The sequence below is a fragment of the Talpa occidentalis genome, unplaced genomic scaffold (assembly GCF_014898055.3).
Source record: "Talpa occidentalis isolate TD23 unplaced genomic scaffold, MPIMG_talOcc4v2.1 talOcc4.6, whole genome shotgun sequence".
NCBI lineage: Eukaryota > Metazoa > Chordata > Mammalia > Eulipotyphla > Talpidae > Talpa > Talpa occidentalis.
Genome location: NW_023604972.1, coordinates 135,517,116 through 135,538,453, shown reverse-complemented (window position 1 = coordinate 135,538,453; position 21,338 = coordinate 135,517,116). Strand labels below are relative to the sequence as shown.

The following is a 21,338-nucleotide window of genomic DNA, read 5'->3' as shown; positions in this document are numbered from 1 at the left end:
GGAGTCCCACTCAGGCTGCCAGGAACATACAGCCCCGCTGCTACTGTGGAGGCTGAGGAAACAGAGTCAAGGGCTGGTCCGGGCCACGGGCAAGCTGAGATGTGGAGAGCGTCTGGGAGGGAAGAGGGAGAGCTGCCGGGGCAGGGGCAGATGGGGACCAAGTGCTAAGAGGAGAAGGAAGAGGCACACACAGGGAGGACATGATGACCTGCGGCCAGGAGCTTCCCGCCCCACTGGGGTCTACAACCTAATGGAGGAGGGAGCATTGGAGGAGCAGAGGGCTTTGAGGGCTAGTGGACACGAGTCCACCTGGCAATGCAGCGAGGCCTGCTGAGACTTTTCTAGGTATCTCAGGACAGCCTAGAAACACGGGCTTCACAGCCTATGTCCTCTCCCGCCTGGCCATACACCCCTGGGTGATGAAAGACAGACACAGCATGTGCAGGACTTTGGAAATGTCCATAAATTCCTTAATTTCATTGAAATTGTTGAACATCATCTAGAAAGCAGAAGAGTGGTTATTTGCCTTTTGAAGTGATTGTGTGACTTCGGGCTGATGGACATTCCTGCAGGCGTGTAGCTAGCAAGTCAAACGTCTTATAAATCCCGAATAGACTCATTAGGCGATCTCAGAAACCTACAAATGATCTCCATGCTGGATCTTAAGGTGACAATTTGAAGTCCCTTTTCAAAGGCATTTCAATTAAAGTATGATTTATGTGCTCCTGAAGTACACATCACGAACTAATCACGTCTTCGTTCACAGGGTCCGTGGTGTCTTTGATCAATACTCAACAAAAACAAACCCATGCTCTCTAGCTCATTACTCTCTCATTCACCTCAAGCGTGAAACCCTTGTACCCTGACAAAGGTAATTGCAACAATGAGCGATGTATCTTAATATTATGACTCTGACACACTGACATCGTGTCTCCCAGGAGGGGGCAGGGCAATAGCCAAAACACTGCAAGCATTCTAGAATGATCTTCCCACTGCTTACTAAGTTTTCATCAACAGCATTTATTCATTGCCATTTTAAAGAGCACAGCTACGTGAGAAAGTGAAAAAGTTGACAATTATAGGATGATGTTTAATTACTTTATAATGGAAGTAACATTGACATAACTCTTGATTCCTTTTAGTAATATTACTGTGCATTGAGGTAGAAAATACACATTTTCCAGATTTCAAAAGCATTTATCAAAGTTTTGTCCTTTTAAATTATGTTTTTTTTTCCTCTAAACTTTTGTCTGGCTTGGGTTAGAGGCAAATTAGTGTGCAGTCCTGAGGACAGCAACTGTACGCACGAGGGAATGAGGATTTTGTTAGAGGATTTCTTGGGTTGGTGGGCCTGGGGCGGGAGGGAGAGACCAGTCACGAAAGGGAATGTGGTCTTATTGCAATGAAACTGCTCTAAAAGAAACTCGAGCTGTGAGTAACAGTGGGTCACGCTGTCCTGTAAGGTCACAGAGAGCAGTGGCCACACTCTACATGCATCTGTCCAGGACCTGGACCTGTGGGGTCTCATGACTTTGTCCGTTTTAGGCCATCTGATGCTGGGGTAGCCCAGAAATCTGAGCGCAGGGTCTGCTCCAAGTGAGGCCAAGAAAAGGAGGTAAAAGCATTTCCTGATAAATTGATAAAATTCAGTGTCCAGGCTTCATTGAAACAAGACACTTTAGTTCTGTCTGGACAGCGGAGGGAAATCCCAAGTGCAATATAGGCTAGAGGCACATGGAACCTCACAGTGACCCTAGAAGAAGTACCTGGAACAAAGCATCTGGAGTGTGAAACCAAGATCTCAATATTTTCAAATAGATGAGAGACTCCACAGCATACTATGGAAGAGAATGGCTAATGGTCTTCTTCACTATTCTAGGAAGTGGACACAGAGACATGGAATGGCCCAGCGGTCAATCAATGCCACACACTTTGTAAGACGAAGATGAGACTCGGATGTTTATCTTCCATATTAAAATCCAGGAGTTGCTGTGTAGGACCAAAGCACTGTTTAAGTCACATGTATATATCAACATCTTCAGGTGGGAAGATTATTTCCTAAGTAGACATCAACTTGCTTGCAGGAGGAATCTCCACGCCTCAGACTGAGCTCTTCCCAAGCGAGCCTCTGCCTGTGGGATCCAGGGCTGGGAGGGGCAACTTGGTGCCCACCATTTTTGGGGCAGAGACCTACCTCAGCAGGCTGAAACAGCAATTTTCAGCATCAAAATTTGGACTCACTCCTAGGTCCTGATGACACATGCATTTCCATGCGCTGTTAGTCTTCTTACATACTAGACATCTTAGGGTCCCGTGATCCTGTGCAGCACTGCCTAGACGCAAGCCGTAAGACTTCACGTGGAATTGCTCTCTTGCCCGCTTGAGCTGAACATCAGGCCCAGAGGATGGCTAGTCTTAATTAACTGCATTCCGTGCACTAAGAGGGAAAACCCAGAGGCTTACCAGGTGGCACTTTCTAGTCATCCAGGTTACATCACGCCCACGGGATGGCTGGGAATGTACTGGCAAAGATCCAGGACGGCGACTCAGCAGACCTGAGCTGATTTGAGCTTCATGCTCATGGAGGCATAATGGAGAGCGCGGCCATGGTGCATGTGGTGTCACCAGTAACCCTTGTGCAGTATTAACTTGCAGGCGTCATAGGGAGCAGCCTGCAGCTATTTATATTACTCCCCAATGAGACCCCAAGGAGGATGGTACCCTCCTCCCCATTTGGGTGGACGGAACTGAAGGTCGCACTAGCTGAGACCAGACGGCTCCTGGGGGTCAGCCTGGGGGCCAGAAAGGCCGTCTGGCTTCAGAAGGCTTGTCCCTGACCACACTGCATTGTTCAGTCTCTCAAATTTTAATCTCTGCAAATTTGAGCACCTGATGAGATAAAGGATGTGAAAGTACTTAGAAAAATATAAATTGTTATATAAACGTCAGTTATTATTATTATCTAATTATTTAGCCACACAGCCTGATGATAAAATCAATTTCCAAACTTAAAGTGCTGTTTAAATGTCACCTCTTCCAAGAAGCCTGCCATAATTCCTGACTGTCCAGAAAGCAACCCCCACCCCCTCACCATACTACCTTAACCTTCTAAATTAAGATCTTGAAGAATTTAATTGTTTGACAGACAAGTTGGTACGATCTTACACAACAACAGGTTCTTTGAAGGGTAACAGGATGGAAACAGAAAGCCTGCACATTTAGGCAGGAAGACTCTGCTTAGATACTCTGTGTGGAGAGACTAGGGCCAGGTTTTCCTGCAGAGCAGAGAAAGGACAGCCACAGGGGTTCAGGGAATCCTAACTGGAGTACTTGTCGCATTAGGACGGAAGGGAAAGGTGTGCATTTAAGAGATATTTTAAGAGAAGTTCATCAGGACTTCGTGACTAAGTGGACCACAACTGAGTGGCCACCAGCAGGACCCAGGCCGACTGCAACGGGCACCTGGAGCACCTGGCAGAGCAGAGGCATCCCTGTGGACAGCCAGCAGATGAGGCAGCCCTCCAGGGTCTACCAGTTCTAAGATGACTGATGGGGAGAGGCTAATTCTGCTCTGCTTCACTGAAGCACCTGTCTCAGAAGACAACAGATATTAACTGAGTGAGTGCAGAAAAACACAAATTATCACCATAGGGCATTTCAGAGGGCAGGATGGATGACAACCCATGCTGGGGACTCGATGTGATGAAGGACACTTTTAAATCAGAGGTGGATTTGGTGGGAATTCATGGCGTTAGAAAGGGACTCTGACTCAAATGGAAGACGACACAATTAATCTTTCTAGGTTTTAAAATAACTTCCAAGATCAAATTTTGATTATATGGAAATGAAATTTCAAGACAGAGATGGAGCGATCAAAGTCACCAGCAGTGGTGTCCGAAGCCACAAGAACAGGACCAGGTCATTAAGGCGTAATTAAATTACCCATTTCATTCTAAAGGATTCTTTTACCAATAGAAGACAAGTGTTATGAACAAGAATGCACCCAAATAAATAGCTCCTGGAACTAGGCAATGTCTCTAATAAACACTCAATGGATGTTTTGTGAGGTGGTAAATTCAGCATAAACAAAGGAACAATAAACAGAGATGGAGCCAGCCAAGTTCAGGGCCAAACATTGGCTGATGGGAGCTTTGTTTCGATTTACCTTTGTCAGGAATTACAGAAACCTTAATTAACTCAACGGTAAAAGAGATTCATTCAACATGATATAAAATCTTATCTTTATGCAAACCATACAAATAATGACGAGGTTCACACACACCTGACAAAGAATCGGTATTCATTCCTACCTTCTTATTATCGAATCTTTAAGGAAGATTAAGAATGATTTGAAGGTTAAGCATTACTTTATTTTAAATGAGGGTAAATTCTCAGAGCAAATCAAATGATGAGACGGGGGAATCTTTTTATAGAAAATATTAAGTAAGGATGAGGAAAATGGGCGGTGGAAATTATATACATACAAAGGGACGACTACAAATTACAAAATCAATGAGAACAATTGTCAATTATTTGTAAGATTATCGAATTGATTTAGAGCAAGCTCAAGGTACTTTAGTCATATTTAACTACAAGTTAACTCTACAGAGTAAAAATATTGACTTTTGCTTAAAGTGCGCTACTAATCGTTTCATTTATAGCAGCAGTTTCTTCTTTATGGATTCTGGGTGAACCAGTGTATTTACAAACTGACTTGGAATAAGAGGAGCTAGTGGTGATAAACAGGTGATTTTCATGAGTTCCTTGAACAGCTCATAAATTGGAGTTTCAATGAGAAGTTTCTTTGAAAACAGTTGCAGGGTAAGGAAAAATGTCAGGCTTTTCTGCCCTCCCGCCATCAGGATAGATGATGGATCCTTGCGGTCCTGAATGCATGCCTGATGGTGGGGACCTGGAGTAGGGTGTGGGCATAGGTAGATGGGATTCACCTGGGCTAAGACGGCTTTTAAGGGCAGCGTCATGGGGACGCCAGCAGAAGCCAAGAAGCCGAGAACGAACAGAAGCCGAGAGAGAAGCAGAGAAGGCCAGAGAGCCCAGATAGAGTGCTGTGTACCTGGTAAATCCCGATAAAAGACCTGCAAAGCCACTGAGGATTCTGACTCCTCCTTCGCCTGGTCTGCTGGATCAGAAAACCTGCACTGTGTCGTGTCCAGCCTCTACAACAGTGAATCAGCCCACTGACTAGTCCTAAAATTAACCCAGGGAAAACGCTCCAGGGGCTGATGATGTGGATGGTACTGGGAAGGTGGGTTTTGAAACTTCATAAGTCTCTATTTCCAGAATATCAATTTCATCTAGTAAGATGCTTTCAACAAGTAATGCTTGATGGGAAAATTAAAACTTTAATGTGATGTGAATGGAGAAGTACTCATTTAATTCTGAACTGATTTAGATCTAACCAATGTTATTGGCTCAATAAGTATGCCTGTTCAAGTTTGACTACTGTAGCAGGATAAATTGAAGCTAGATAAACCTGTCACACTGAGCAAAAACTCAGTTTCTTTCCATCTGTATCCAATGGAGGGAAATAAGCAACATGATATCACAAAAAAACTTTAAATATTTAACTTTAGTTTCAAATCTATAGCTGAAGAGTTTTAGGGTACATGAAATTTTACACAATGTTATAATCCTAAAATGGTATTTTTTGTCTAGCTTACTCCAGTTGCAATCTATTCCCTCGTAAAATCGTATCATTTGATTATTTACCATTCATAAACTAACATAGCTCAAGAGAAGAAAAAAAAACATTTTACGAATGTTTCGTAAATTAATAGTCTAAAGATATAAAATTGTATTCTTGACTATCAATAATTATAAAAATAGAAAATTAACACAAAACGGTTTAGAAGAAAACGAAATATCAAAGCTAAGTCCTGAAAACACTACAGTGTATTTATGGAATTATATCAGCTTTCTGATTTGCCACCAACCACACTTCTCCGCAGACAGCTGCATGGCTTGTTTGTGCATTTTATTCAGGTCCCTGAGCTAAGATCCTCTCCCCCCGGAGGACTTCCTGGGACTTTGATCATGCTCTCGAAACAAGGATGGTTCTCAAACGTTCCAGCCTCTTACCCCTTTCACCTGTAGCTCTGACTTTGTATCTCCAAGGTTGCACAGATTAAATAAGGCCCATAGTGTACAGCAGTTGGGGTCAGGCTTTGCATTATGTGAGAAATAATGAGCTTTTCTTTTTATGGTGATGTGGAGTGCTGGCCACCATAGGAAATCCGGGAAAAGTGAAGAGCAGATGATCGCTATCACACATGCCAGGCCTGTCAGCATGGAAAATGCAAATAACATCATTGTACTATTGGGAAAACTGTTCGCCTTTGTGGACCCTATGAGAGGACCTGGGGGCCTGTAGGACCCCCCTCCCCCAGGTACACTTTGTTAAAGCCTGACTTACTGTCCCCATTACCAGCTCTGTCATTACACAAAGCAACTCTCTCGGACCTTGGCGTATTTCGATTGCTATTGCTCAATTTCACTCTTCTTGGCTGGAATATAAATGCCACAGGGCAGAGATGCTTTGCTTCTGTTAATAAGTGCTTAATAAAATAAGTGCTTTATAAAAAAATGAATGCCAGTAACACCTACCTGGATCCATACAGATTTAAAGAAAATCCAGTATATTAAGATTTGATTACATCAGGTGTGGCTGAACTGGCTTATTACTGGACTGGTAGCAGTTTCAATATGTTTAAACTCATAGGAACCCCATAAGACATGTCCATAGGTATTGCCTGGAAACCCCTTCTCCACGGTCCCCCAGGAAGGCTAGTTATTCTGATTTTCTGCTGGGACTTTCAGCTTCTTTCCCTACTTCACACTCATGTCCATTCTGACAGTCTCCTTACTTTCACTGCCTTCATCCAATGCCCAGCTTGGTGTTTGGGACATTTTTCTTAGAAATGTTGTATCTTGAGTAGAAATGTTCTCCAAGCTCAAAGCCTTAAGCTTGATGTCAGGAGATCCGGATGACAAGTGAATATGATGTTTTTAAGGAAACATGTGCATTGTAAGGAATGGACCAGGGGGTGTTGAGTATGTGTGTCTTTCCTGAACTTTCAATGCCTTGGTTTGCCTCTGAGCTGGTGGCCTCTTTGGGGAAGGTATAACATGCTTCTTAAATGTCTACATGATAGAAGGACATCAAAGAAAACAAAATTGAACATCAACTAAAAATCAGGTAGCGACACCGTCTGAGAAGGAAGATGATTGTAGCTTCCAGAAGGACATCATGACCCCTGTTGTCACTGGGACATTTCCCTCAACTTGCACCATGCGTTTCTGACACTGTGACATTTTCATTGGCTCTACGCCATCCAGCGCTACGAGGGCGGGTGGCGGTGGGGATGAACTTGGAGAGGAAGCAAGAGGATGCAGGTAGTGTCCACAGCTACAGGTTCAGATTTGAAAATGTCTAGAAAGAAGACAGCCTGTTTGTGTTTCAAAAATTTGAACCTAAGAGCCTATGATAAGGAGATTTCCCAGCAAAGGCACCTCCTGAGTAGGAGGAAATCCATTTCCAGGCAAGGACTTGGGTCTCTTAAGTTCAGGAGACCGTCCGTCCTCAACCACTGGTGGAGTGAGGAGAGCAGGAGCACTTGAACAGGCCTTCAGACCCCAAAGGGTAGGGTGGGTCTTCCTTCCATTAGGAACTGGGGACCTCATTTCCACCATAACAGAAAACAAAGCAAAACAGCTCTTTCCCCGAGCCCGACTCTGGTGTCTAGCCTCAGCCATGTGATTCCTGTATTTCTCATTTTGTCTATTCTAATTTTTATGGAAATTTTGTATTCTTACAACACTTCTGCATCCTCTGGTCCATGAACAGAAATTGTGAAAAATTGACTTGAAAAGGATGCTCTCGCTTTTATTATTATTATTGCATATCTGACATATCCCTATGTGAAATTCTATAGCATTTTAATGACCTGATCTCTCAATAATTCTCTTGCCATATATAATTAAATATAGTCACAGAAATTAAATGAAAATGACAGGCTGCAAATCAACAATAAATAATACATTCACCTCCATCAAACTACATGTGATTATTCTATTAGCATTCCACTTGCTCAGAATGGCAACTTAGAGGATTGATTTTTGATTTTTCAAAACACGTTGTTTTGAAAACTAAATAACATGGATCTTTTGCCATAACATTTGGAATACATTAAGCTTCTAAAGCTTCTAAGATTTTTCTCCTGCTGAATACTAGGACTTTCTAGACTACAGTGGAACATCCATTTGTCATATGCTCCTGAAAGAAAATAAAATCACTATTTCAAAAGATTAACAATTTCTATAAACACTTACGTCTAGTCCTCCCCAGTTTTCCACTTTAGTTCTGATTTTGATTGACAATATTTGTGTTAATTATTGGCTAAGGTATAATCACACATATCTGAGTTAATATCTCCAAGGATGCATGGATTAAATAAGGTGCATGGTCCACAGCAGTTTTCAGGTCAAGCCGTGCATTATTCGAGAAGCTAATGGCCCTCAGCTTCTGTCAGTATTTTTTCCCAGCATAGCAGTAGCAATTCTCCAAGTGACTCTGTGACACATATTTGTTAAAATTGAAATTACACAGCTGGCAGTCACAAAATAGTGGCGGGGTGACAAAGGTTGCATACACGATTTATATACTGTTTAGAATAGCACTTTCCAAAAACAGCAAAGTGTTGGAAAACACTGATCTCTGTATGACACTCGGAAGTCAGTGCAGTGGAGCAGCGACTACTTGCCTTAGGATCAAGAAGAGGATGGGTTTATAGTAAGATTCAAATTTTACCTTGGAAAGAAAAATAACAAAAGTTTTCAAACACAACAAATTAAGTACAATGAGCTTGGGGGTGAAGACGGGTTACGTTTCCTACTTAGTATTTAGTGCTGCGCTAGTCTCTGTTGAGTTAAGACTAGGAGGCTGGCTCTCAAGGGCAGCCTGCCAGGTCTAATTTAGCTTCAGCTATTTCATGTCTGCTCCAGCTAATGAATCCATTGATCGGATAATCACAAAAACAAGGGTCTAGAAGAATCTTATGGGCTTGTGCTAATTATATGAAATGTGTCAAGAAGCCATGACACATCTATTTATTATATTTATACATCAAGAACGTAAACACGTAGCTGGCTCTATTATTTCAGTAGAATCTGCGCTGAATTATTGTGTCTACTCCCCATATTCACCCTCCGCCTTTTTTCCTCCACAAACTGTCTTGCTGGGAGTCCTCGGCCTCTGGTTTTACGATTGAGTGGACTTGTGGGTCGAGGATATGAGAGGGACCTCAGATGCTAGGAGCAGAGTGTGCGTAGAATCTTAATTTCTCTGCTCCTGCCATGCCTTTGGGCTCTGCTGGTGCTAGTCCCTCATTTCTCCTTCAGGACCAAGAGTCAAGGGCTGCCATCTTGTTACTTCCTGAAGACTCCTTCCCTTAATGGTGCCCATTCCTCTGTAAATAGCCCCTTAATTTAATTCTCTTCAGTTAAACTCTTTTCAGTAGAATCTATGTCCCACCTGACCCTGAGACAAATACAGTGACAGAGATTTTTATTTTGTGACTTACTATTTAGAAGGTCTATTTAAAATATGCCTTAATTGACCCACCCAAAGGACACTCAACCTTTTAGAATTAATGTCGTAAATTTTACTCAACTTTCAGTCTCTAAGTGACTCTTGAACATGATCTGAGTGACTGTTTAAGAATCGGTATTTTGCATTTCATTGTGCTTTTGCTTAAAACTGATGGTGATTTCATTACTTGCTTGTTTTGTTTCTTTTCTTAACTTTAAACAAGGAAGTAGGGACTTACAAAAAGAATACTCGACTAAGATTCTAGGAGCCTCAAAAAGATAATGTATATATAATAACACGGACTAACTACTCTTTCTGAAAGAAAAAACAAATTCAGCAGATATGAAATATATTCCCCCCAAACCCACCAGGATATTTAACTTTCTAGTAATAAAGATGTACTTTTTGGTGGATAATATTTGAACACATGTTGCAGGAAAATATATATATAGCAGAGGATCTCAATTAAGAAAGTTCAGGAGTATTAATTGACAAAGTTTTAAAAAGCTTATATATTTACCCTTGTGTTTATTTCATTTATTTAATCTTTCCAGGTATTGATTTACTGATTTTTTTAAAAAAATCTCTTCTGCTATTTTATTTTTATATTACTTCATGTCCGCACTGCTTTTATTATCTCCATCTTCTAGTTTCTTTCAGTTTCTTTAGCTGTTCTTAAGATTTCAAAAATCTGAATACTACATTTCTTTACTTTGTTTTCTATTTTTTTAACTTTTTTTTTTTTTTAAATAGAGGCATGTTTATTTATTTATTAATTATATTTGTTTGTTTGTTTTGTTTATACATGCACTGGGTACAGTCAGAAGCGCGGGAGGGTGAGAGAATTCACCAGAGCCAGAGTGGGGAGCAGAGCAGGCAGAAGGACCGAAGTACACTGCTGAGGGGAGCAGCGGGCGGCAGGAGAGGTCTGCGCGCCATGTGGGATCCTCCTCCGGTGGCCGGGGAGCAGCCGGGGATCGAACCGGCGCCGCAGAGGCCGCGGGCAGCTTCGCAACCCAGCGCTCAACCGCTGCGCCACCGGGGAGGCCCTGTTTTCTATTTTTAATAACAAAATTAAGATTTCCTGAGTAAAGTTTTTCCATATCACTACATTTTCATGAAGTGTTGCTATTTTATTTGCTTTAAAATATGCAATTTTCTATTTTGTTTCCATGTTGACTTAGTAGTAGATATAAAAATGTTTCTTAATTTTAATGTCATTTTACTTCTGCTTATCAGCTTATTATTTACTTTCAATTTTATTGGATTTTATCTAAGAATGTGACCTTTCTTTGATTTTTAGGATAGTCTTTACCATCCATTGGCTAATCAATTTCTGTAGTTTTTCCCCGGACATATATAACAAATATATATTATCATACAACGCATAAAACTTTTAAAATTTATTAATACATTAATTTGTTAATTATAAATCTAACCTTCTGTGGTCTCCTAGTATTTCTCTGATCATGAGAAATATGCAACAAAATGTTCACAATGATATTTTCATTAATTTCTCCTTTTGTTTTCAACAATGTTTCATATGCTGTAATATTTGGTTCATAAATGTTCATTGGATTTTAGTATGAGCTTATTGTATCGTGATGAGCTAAGACATTTTCACTACACAATTCTTTGACCTTGCTTAGTGCTTCTGCATTAAATTCCACTTCCTTCTTCCTAATCTCATTCTTTCTATTCATTGTATCTGCTGTCACAATTTTTCTACTCCTTTAATTTCAGCATTTATTTCATTACTCTAAATGTCTCATAAACGTCACATCGCTATTTTACTTTTCTTACTATAAACTTGAATTTTCATTCTTTTCAAAGAAGAAAACATTGTGTGTACATGTAGTGCAAGATTGATATATTTCTATTTTAATTTATTTGCCTCTTTGTTTGCTCTTCCTTCCTTTTCTGTACTTTACATGTAATAAAGGTCTTCCTTCTCCTTACCTCATAATCAACCATATTTCTCTATTATTATATGAAAAATAAGGTCTTCTCTGCCGTCACTTTCCAGGATGCCCCATTCTGAACTCCACTTTTCTTTCTTACTCTAATAAAGTGAGTGCATTGTCTCAAATATTAAACATGATTCTAACTATGACCATCTTACATAGGAAATATATTTAACAATTCTACTTTTTAAATATAATAGATAACAAAGACAATATAAATCATATATATTAATTTAGGAGGTTTATTGAGGGGATGTTTATGGGTTTAAGCATACATGCATGATAATCTTATTCTAAAAGTAGTGGCATTTTTAAAGAGTATAGAGAAAATGAACTAATGTGTAATTTAATATCAGGATCAGTCTGTTACCCTGTTCTTTTATCTTCCTTTCATATCGCAAAACTTGATAGTTATTTAAGGAAATTTCATTTTTTTAAATTAAGAAATAAGATGCTCCACTGATTTCTGATGTAGAAATCATCAGGGTAATGTATGTTCCAATGATTTAATTTTTGGCTTTTTGTGGAATTTTATTAAAATAAGTCAAGAGAATTTTATGATTTATTAAAATGAGGCTCATTTCAATTTCTAGCACTTTTATTTCTCAGCCTTAACCAATCTGGCTGAAAAATATATATTTAAATGGAGGAGAAGAAATCTCTACACATTCTGATACAGCAATGCAACATGATTTGATATAGAAATATAAGGTGTTACAGTGTTATAGTATAGCACTAAATATTTGGTACTGCTTATAATATCTGCATTGTTTAAATTTTGTCATATAATCACTATTCAAGATATCTATCAACAAAGGGCTGTGTGAAGAAAGCATTGCCAGCTAATTTTAAAGCAGCTGTTTCATTGATTGAAGAAATACAGATGTGAGTTCATACAATGTGCTAGTGTAGAAACCAAAAAGAGACGAGAGAATTGGTGAGTTTCACCAATATGGCAGGGATTGATGGGAAATCTAGATCCTGACTGCTGATTCAGAGAGCTTATGAGCTAATAAGAGTTGGGGGAGGGGGAGGGTGGAAAGAGGTAGAGAGTGGAGTGAAATGGATAAAACGTACATAAATGGGTCCAATGCCATACTGGGTGTGGCTCATGATATCAACCATAGAAGAAAAATAATAGCATAAGACATGTATATTTTAACTCTCTTCAAGCATAACTGGCATTGAACTTACTTTCACTTGTTGAATAATCCTGTGGATCAAGTATTCCTGATTCCTGAAGTGATCTAATACAGGAATCCACCAGTTCAAGACCAGTTGTAAGTTCATCTTCGATGTCTTTTTGACCATCTGAAATACACCATTTTTAAAGTGATGAACAAACACATGATAATGTTAACATTAGAGCTTAAGACTATTCTTTAACAATCTAAAGTGTGGTAACCAAACATATTACCTCTATGAAGTTCACATTAACTACAACATGGCCACCCTTGGATGGCAGTTTGGAAAGACATGACCAGCCAATTCCATGTATCCATGCAAAACATAAAGTTACCTGGGACTAGAGAGAACTTAATTCCCATGACACGGGCGCTATCAAACCACTTCATCAAATTTTAGTGTCATGGTGCTATTGTACTCATGGTGATAAGTCTCTTTCCAAAGTTCCCAAGAGGACTAATCAACGGATCCGCATGTACAAGCAGGTGTGTTCATCAAGGGGCTGTACTTTACCTTGTGATTGCCAGTGAAACTGCTCTTCTGTTGAACTGTAAAAGAGAGAATACACAGGTATAATGCACTGTTGGAAATGAAAGGACCCCAGACTATCAGACACAAAGGCACATCAGGGCAGTCAGCGTGGCTCCAGGGAACCTCCATGATTTCTTAGAGAAAAGAGATCCCATTTTGCTACAGCCTTAGCTTTTTTGATAGACATCTCCTGATTCACAGGCATTAATATGTTATAAATGACATTGCTCAGCAACTTTCAGAAGAGAAGCTCATTCTTTTGCTTTTTTTTTTTTTTGTGAAACCCATCTATTGCACTTATTCCTTACAATAGCATCTATATATTTTATTTATTTTTAAATTCAAGTCTGGGTAGTTAGTGTAAGCTTTATAAGGTAGTGTAATAAAGAAATAACTTTCTCCTTTTCATTATAAATAAGGGAAGTCTATAGCTCCCTGACATAACATATGAGCAGTTATTTCAGTTGGTTATTATAGTTTAAATTAAGTATCTTAAAATTGTAACACTTTACTACTAATGGAATTAATACAATTCCCAAATCTTCCCTTTACAAACTCATCTTATAAAATGACCCTGGTAGAAAGGGTTGTTCATATACAAAATGTGCAAGGACACTACAGAGAAGACCCATGCAGGGCAACACAGATTCTTTTTAAAATTTCTTTATTTCAAGATACTTTATATTTAAAACAGGTGACAACATGAGGCTTCTGGTGCATTCTGCAATGCACATACAATTAATGTTTGCCCAGCAGCTGAGGGGCATAACAGAGATTTATTTTAGATGATTTATTGATTTAAATATATAAATGAATAGATTGATATAATATTAATTTGTTCTTAATTATAAATTATGCCATTATTAATAAACAGTCAAACAATATTATGTTAAATTAATATGCAACGTGTATTTTTATTAAACATACACATTTAAACTTTCTAAATATGAACAAGTCTTTCAATACATATGCATATACTTCTTACAGGCCCCATTTTTATCTGTCAATAATTGGTGAGAAATCCAGATGCCAGTTACTGAGACAATCACCATTTTGAGAACGTGTTTGACACTCATTTCTCAAGATCTTTGACTCAGATCTAGCAGTTTCTATGAATAGTTCATTAGCTTCACAACAGCTAGTGGATTTTAGACCTTTAATCTGTACTTTAAAGATGACTTCTGAATGCATTTATGGGGGAAAAAAAGGGAATTCTGCTGCAAATCAGTTATCAAAAAAGCCATGATTAATGCAAAGGAATACAAGACTAGTCTCTTAAGACACATGTGACTTTTACAGGTTCTCAATCTGTTATATCAAACTAGAAAACAGCTTTAAATGGTGAGAACTATAGACAATTGATGCATGAAATGGTAACATTATAAATTCAATCCAGTACTACTTTTTTGCATCAAAATGAAATGCTTTATACTAGTAACATATAACTACAAAGTTTAATACTTAAAACAGAAATCTGATCCTAAAGTTAGTATTTTAAAAATGGCAGGACACGTTCACTTATCAAGTAGCACTTAAGACAGCTGCAGAAAACGGTCTCACATTTTAGTGGAGTAACTGGGGGCCCCACCCTCCGCAGCAGGACTGCATGAAATCTCCAGGACGCGAGAGTAGTTATTTATTGGAAAAAAAGATTTTTGCAGATATAATTAAGTCAAAGACCTTCAGATAATACCATAGGTCCAAAGGCCAGTCTCCTTCTAAGAGACAGAAGAGAAGAGAGACAGAGAAGCCGCCTGTGACTGCGGGGCAGAGGCAGGAGAGGAAGCCAGACAGGGTTGCCTGAGGCTGTCAGGGCCCGAGGGAGGCAGGGAAGGAACAGACCAAACTCTCAGCTTCCAGCTTCTGGTCTCCCAAACAGGAAAGAATGAATTCCTTTTGTTTCGAAGTCATTCAACTGTGCTAGTTTGTTATGGCATCCCTGGAAACCTGATAGACTCTTTCTTTCTGATGCAATAAAAATCGTTCTCATGCTACACTTCCTGAGATCTCTATGATACTCCATTCCTTTCATTAATATGCACTTTTATTAAGTGCTTACTGCATACTGGGCTTTTTTAATTCACAGTCACTACAGATCTCTCTTCGTAGATGGGGAGTCACAGGCTCATGGTCTGTGTGGTCCACTCAGTGGACCATAGGAAGGAACTCAGCAGCGATGAAGACTCCAAAGCTCACCTTGGAATTCATCGTGACGAGTGGTCTTAACGGCCAATGGACACAAGTGAATTGGTGTCGTGTGGGAGAGGATGACAGACATTCTCTACAGCTGGATTGTGTGCTGGCTGCATAACTATACATTTAGAAAAAAATTGCTGAATTTACACTTTCAATGGGTGACTTTGCTGGTATGTACATTCCCCTTATGTATGTTATAGCCAATTAATCTGTGAAACAACTGAGCGGTCATGGAGGGGAAACACACAGGTGACTTCAGTGGCATCAGCAGGGTGAGCCCACGGCAGCGCGACCCGAGTCTGGGCAGAGCTCGCTCTCCCCCACCAGCACCGTCAAGGACACGCTTCCCCGCCTGCCCACAGGTGGGGTCATGGAAGGCTTGGCTTGTGAGGTGGTGTGACAAGTGCCACCTCTGCCCTGGGCCCCGAGGGCAGGCCTGAGACCTTCACGTGGCTCCTTCTTGACCCTGGGTTGGCCATGTGGAGTGGCCCCGGGTGGGGAGACCCCCACAAGGCAGATGAGACCCAGCATGAGTGGGAACTACACCCGACTCTGCTGACAGGGTAGGTGGAGGGTTGTTTCTGCAGAATCAATGTCACAATTGCATAATCCAGTCAGGGGCCATTATTTGAGGTCCCAAGGCATTTTGTGCTCCTGTAGCAGCCGTTCCTGCAGGATGGAGTGGGAAGAAAGCCTTGGGTTATTCTAGAACCACAGCTTGTCCCACACGTTGAGATGTATCTGTGCATGTGCAGTGATGGTGATTTTATGTGTGGGACTACACTGGTCACACTCTTACATAATATTTACTTTTTGTTCCTCTTTCAAAAATGGTGCAACAGAAACAAGAAGAAACACATTTTTGATAAAATTGAAAAAAAAAAAAACAACCCTTTGGCAGTGAGTAGGAAAGTAACCTCTCCAAACAGAGGCACCTTCCTTTGGGGCAAAGAGCACTAATCACTTAAGTGGTTTCCCGAGTCCTTGAGTGGAAATGCATTAAAAGCATGTGTGATCACAGAAAACTGAAATCCTGAGGGAAACCTGATTTAGACTTGTTTACTTTAAATGCACACTTTACTACTACACTCTGTTAAGGGATTTTATGCAATTGTGTATTTTGTGCACTTGATTTCTTCTCTTAAAAATTGCCTTAAGGTGGCCACTTTTTTAAAAAAGCAAACAAAGTATTCATTCAATATACCCAGCCTGTGCCTGAGCGTCACACACATTTATTTTAAGTGTCCAGGAATTACTGGTAGTGGACTTTCTCCCAATTATATAATTCAGTTTAATATGACAAGAAAGTCATTTCTGAGGTTGTTTTAACTTCAAAGCAGATTCAATTTGAGGAAGTAAAGTTTGCTTTTACTACAGGAATGCTCATTCTTGAAAGAGAAATCACCTCTGAAGAATGATATGTAATAAAAATATAGTGTAATTTATATCATTCTATATGTATTTATTCATAACTATGTGTAAGACCCAGAAACCAATTATTGTGAGAAAAACAAATATTTATAACAAAGAGTATTGTGAGTAACATTTAACCTGTAAACATATACATAAATATGTACATGAATTGGTAATGCTAGGAAAGAGTTCTATAAGTGATATATTAAAAGGACACATTCTGATAGCTAACAGAGAGCTGTCTCTTTACACCGGGAATATTCTAACCGGTGTTAATCTGCATGTCAAAACTTTTGAGAGAGGCAATAATTTTTCTATTACAGAAAATAAAGCTGAGATAAAAAGATGCTAGGGAATTTTCTAGAGTTGCCATAGTCAGCAAGTAGAATGGGGATTCTGACCCCGGAATCTGACACTGGAGCTTCCTTTCTGAACTAACATTCTACTCACACATCAAAACTGACTCCTTCCTACATCAAGGGAACAAAAAGCAAAAGTTAAAAAATGGTATGACATCAAAAATCAAAAAGCTTCTGAGTAGTGAAAGACATTACCATTAAAAGGAAAGCACCCAACTGAATGGGAGAAAATATTTGTACATGATTCATACCAAGATCTACAAAGATCTCATACAAATCAACAAGAGCAAAACAAAAAACCAAATAAGAAATGGGCACTTCTCCAAAGAAGACACACAGATGGCCAATGGGCACATGAAAAAAAGCTCATCATCACTTATCACCAGAGAAACGCAAATCCAAACCACAATGAGAGAACGCCTCACGCTGGGAGAATGGCCGATAACCAAAAAGCCCAGGGACACAGTTGCGGGGAATGTGGAGAAGGAGCCTTTTATACTGCCTGTGGGCTGCAGGTTCGCACTCAGCTGGTGCTCCAGCCCTAATGAAAAACAGTGTGGAGGCTTCTCAAAATATTAAAAATGAATCTACCCTATGAGCCAGCAAGTGCACTCTTAGGTGTCTACCTGAAGAATGCAAAAGCTTACCCATTAGGGCCTCCCTGGGTTAAGATGCAAGGGTTAAGATGCAACCTATGAGGCAATCCACAGCCTCCGCAGCACCAGTTTGATCCCTGGCTGGTCAAGGAGCAACCCACATGGCGCAGCAGACCTCTCCTGACTCGCCCACTGCTCCCCTCAGCAGTGTATTTCAGTCAATCCTCCTGTTCTGTTCCCCACTATCTCTGGTGAAGCCTCTCACCTCCCCACACCTCTGACCTGCACCCCAGCTCTTGTATGCATAAATAAATAAATCTTAAAAAAAAAAAGAAGGGATGCCTGCACTCCTGTGTTCACTGTAGAACCACTGACAACAGCCAAGTTATGGAAACAACCTAAGTGCCCATAACAGTAGAATGGATTAAGAAGATATGTGTGTGTGTGTGTGTGTGTATTATGTGGGTGCATGAGTGCACGCGCACACACACACACACACAGAAATCTACTCTTATTAAAAGAAAAGATGAACTCTTGCCATTTGTGACGACATGGTGGAACTGAAAGGAATTAAGCTAAGTGAACTTGGCCAGAGGGAGAAAGACAAATACCAGATATCATTGGTCATACGTGGAATCAGAGAAACAAAACAGATAACAGGCAGTAAGAAACCAAAACCAAGCCCTAACTACCTGACGGTAACACTGAGGCTACCAGCGGGGCAGGGGGCCCACTGGACTGTGGGCGCCTCTGTGGCAGGCGTGGTGTGGTCACGTGTGTCTGAAGAGGTGGGAATCTATAATCCTTAATTCTATACAGTGCTGTAAGCCAATGTTACCTTAACACAAAATTTTTAAAAGATGAAAAGACAACAAAATTACTTAGTGATAAAAATATAAACACCATAACCAAATCAAAAAACAAATCATTTCCTCAGACGGGATACTTGCAATGCACATAACTTACAAAGGATTAGTTTCTAGAATTATACATAAATCCTACAAATTCTGTACAAGTCAAATAGAAGAGAGATCAACAAATGTGTGTATAGCTAATGCATAGTAGAAAATTCAAGAATATATGTCCACTGAACAGATGAAAAGAGTCAACCCAATTAGGAACTGGTGGTATAAAAATCAGACATAAGATATCTCTCATCCTCCACAGACTGCTGGCCAATTTTCTAGAAAGCCGAGAGTACTACGTGTTGGGGAGGAGATGGGGAAAGCAGCACTGTACGTGGGAGAGTAGATGAAGAGACACTTAAGTGAGCTATAAGCAACACCTGTAACGGCGGCTGACATGCAAAAGCCAATCGATTTCACTTCCAGGTAGAGTCTCCAGAGAAACTCATGCACTTGTTTCCAGAAGACACACACGAGGCTCTCCATGCCTAAGTGCCCGTGGCAGCAACCCTGCGGGACCCTAGCTAACCCGCAGTGCGGGGGACGGACAGATATAATAACTCGGATCCCTGTCATACACGACACTCTAGGGGAATGAATACAATTTGGCGGTTAAAGTAGATTAGCCAGATAAAAATGTATCAACATGAGTCACTCTCAACACCAAACTGCACATAAGTTTATTTATTCCATGATATCAATTATGTAAATTTTAAAAACACTGACTAACCAATATAGTGTATAGACACATAGCGCACACACACACACAGAAGATAAATATCCGGATTGAAAAGATACATCCGAATTCATGAGGGTAGTGGCTTCTGAGTGAGAATTGAGAGAAATGAGTCAGATGGGGAGCAAAAGGGAATTTCTATTGGCTCTCTATTGTTTCACTCTGTGAAAAATGAGAACATAATGGTAGCATTAATTTGATAACACCTTTGATACCAGAAATAGGAAAAAATTTACATTTAGAAACATGTTTAGTTAAATCTTAGCTGAATCCTTGTGGTTCAACACAATATTCTCATCATTGTTAGAATCGCCCGGAGTTGAAATTCAAATGGTGCAAAACGAGTCTGAAACAAGTAAGAAATAAAAATAGAGGAGAAGTATTGTTTTAGAGATTTAACTACTTTTTCTCTACATTGCATGTGAGAAAATTGACAGTATTGCCTTCACTGTTTCCAGTTTGGAACAGCTTGAACATTTCAAGTGAGCAACCAATAACTTCCAAGCCCTGGGGGCATGGTGCGGGGAGCTAGTTCAACCAAAGAGCCACCTCTGAGCCCTTCAGAAGCGATGTACAACCTCATTTCCAGCACACGAGTCTCTTACCTACCTCCAGGCCACATCTAATAAAATACATATACTATGAAAGTGAAAGTCCAGGGAGTTTTCCTAACAGCAGGAAAGACACCTAGCAAACCATGACTGCAGCTACTCATCTGTTAGGAACCTCAAATGCATCATCTTTCCCTGCATTTTGAAGCCCAAGCACCCCTTCCACATTGCAGCATGTGAGTACACACTCAAGGTTCCACTCAAGACTAAGGGACCCCAAGGCTTTTGCTAGTTTGCTCTCAAGTTAAGTGATGTGCCTATAACGTCAGCTAGAGAAACTATGGGGAAATAAATGGCTTCAGAACTGATGTCTAAGCCTAGTCCACAGAACCCAGGCCCCTCGATTCTGGAGGCCCGTGGTCCTAAAAGTGCATTATGACAGAAAGTCTTTGGGTGCATGGTTTGCACATGGCATCATCACAATAACAGGCACTGGTTGGGAATAAAAAGACCTTGGTCACCTGTGGTAAGCAATGTAGAAATGGAAGCTACTCAGGACACGTGGAGGGAGTGGAGCCCGGAGCCTGCCCTTGCTGTTTGCCATTGCATAGTAGCTGGTCCATGTTAGTTCGGTTGGTGAGTAATGCTGTTTCCACCAGAATGTTTGTGCACCTGGTTTCCCCCCTACTACATGTGTCACTCCAAGCGGATGCACACTCTCTCTGCTGTGCAGTCAGGATGTCCATTTCTTTCTGAGATGATGCATCTTCATTGAGCTTTAAATATTTTCACCAAAGACAGGATTTTACAGCTGTTATAGAGGGGAACACTGGGCCATAAAGCACCTCATCTGGGGGTTGTGTGTGTGGTGACAAGCCTGTGGAGTGCTCTGAGGACACTCTGAGGACCAACAATATCTCTATCAGCTGATCAGCACAACTTGAGGGAGCCTGGTGCTGCTTCTCTTTAATTAGACACACTGCTGGAAGGGTTCTCGCCCCTTGTCCATTGCAGCTTACACATCTTTCCTTCATCCTGTGATGTGGACTACGGCTCACTGTGAGGGAACCGAAATGGAGAAAGACACGGGGTGAGGGGAACAGTGATATTAATGATATCCAAGGTGTGGTGGTATCTGTTCTTCCAATCAAGGTAACAACTAGCATTGGAGAAGGGGTGAAAAAAGTCACCATAAATAGGTGAATAATAAATGTGTCTTCACTGCAGGCGACAGGGAGAGGCAGCACTGGCTCCCATGGCTTCCCAGGCATGAGAAGTAAACACACAGAATGGGG

The 21,338-nt window shown here is 40.5% G+C and overlaps 1 protein-coding gene across 1 annotated transcript in view; it reads right to left on the bottom strand.

Annotated features, from left to right (window-relative positions):
* The window catches only part of CTNND2 (catenin delta 2), a 697,357-nt gene that overhangs the window by 294,608 nt on the left and 381,411 nt on the right, over nt 1-21,338 (bottom strand). The window contains exons 4-5 of the mRNA XM_037529421.2: nt 13,270-13,304; nt 12,766-12,882 (exon numbers count right to left, since the gene is read on the bottom strand). Coding sequence (XP_037385318.2) covers nt 12,766-12,882; nt 13,270-13,304 — 152 coding nt within the window. The remainder of the gene's footprint in view (nt 1-12,765; nt 12,883-13,269; nt 13,305-21,338) is intronic.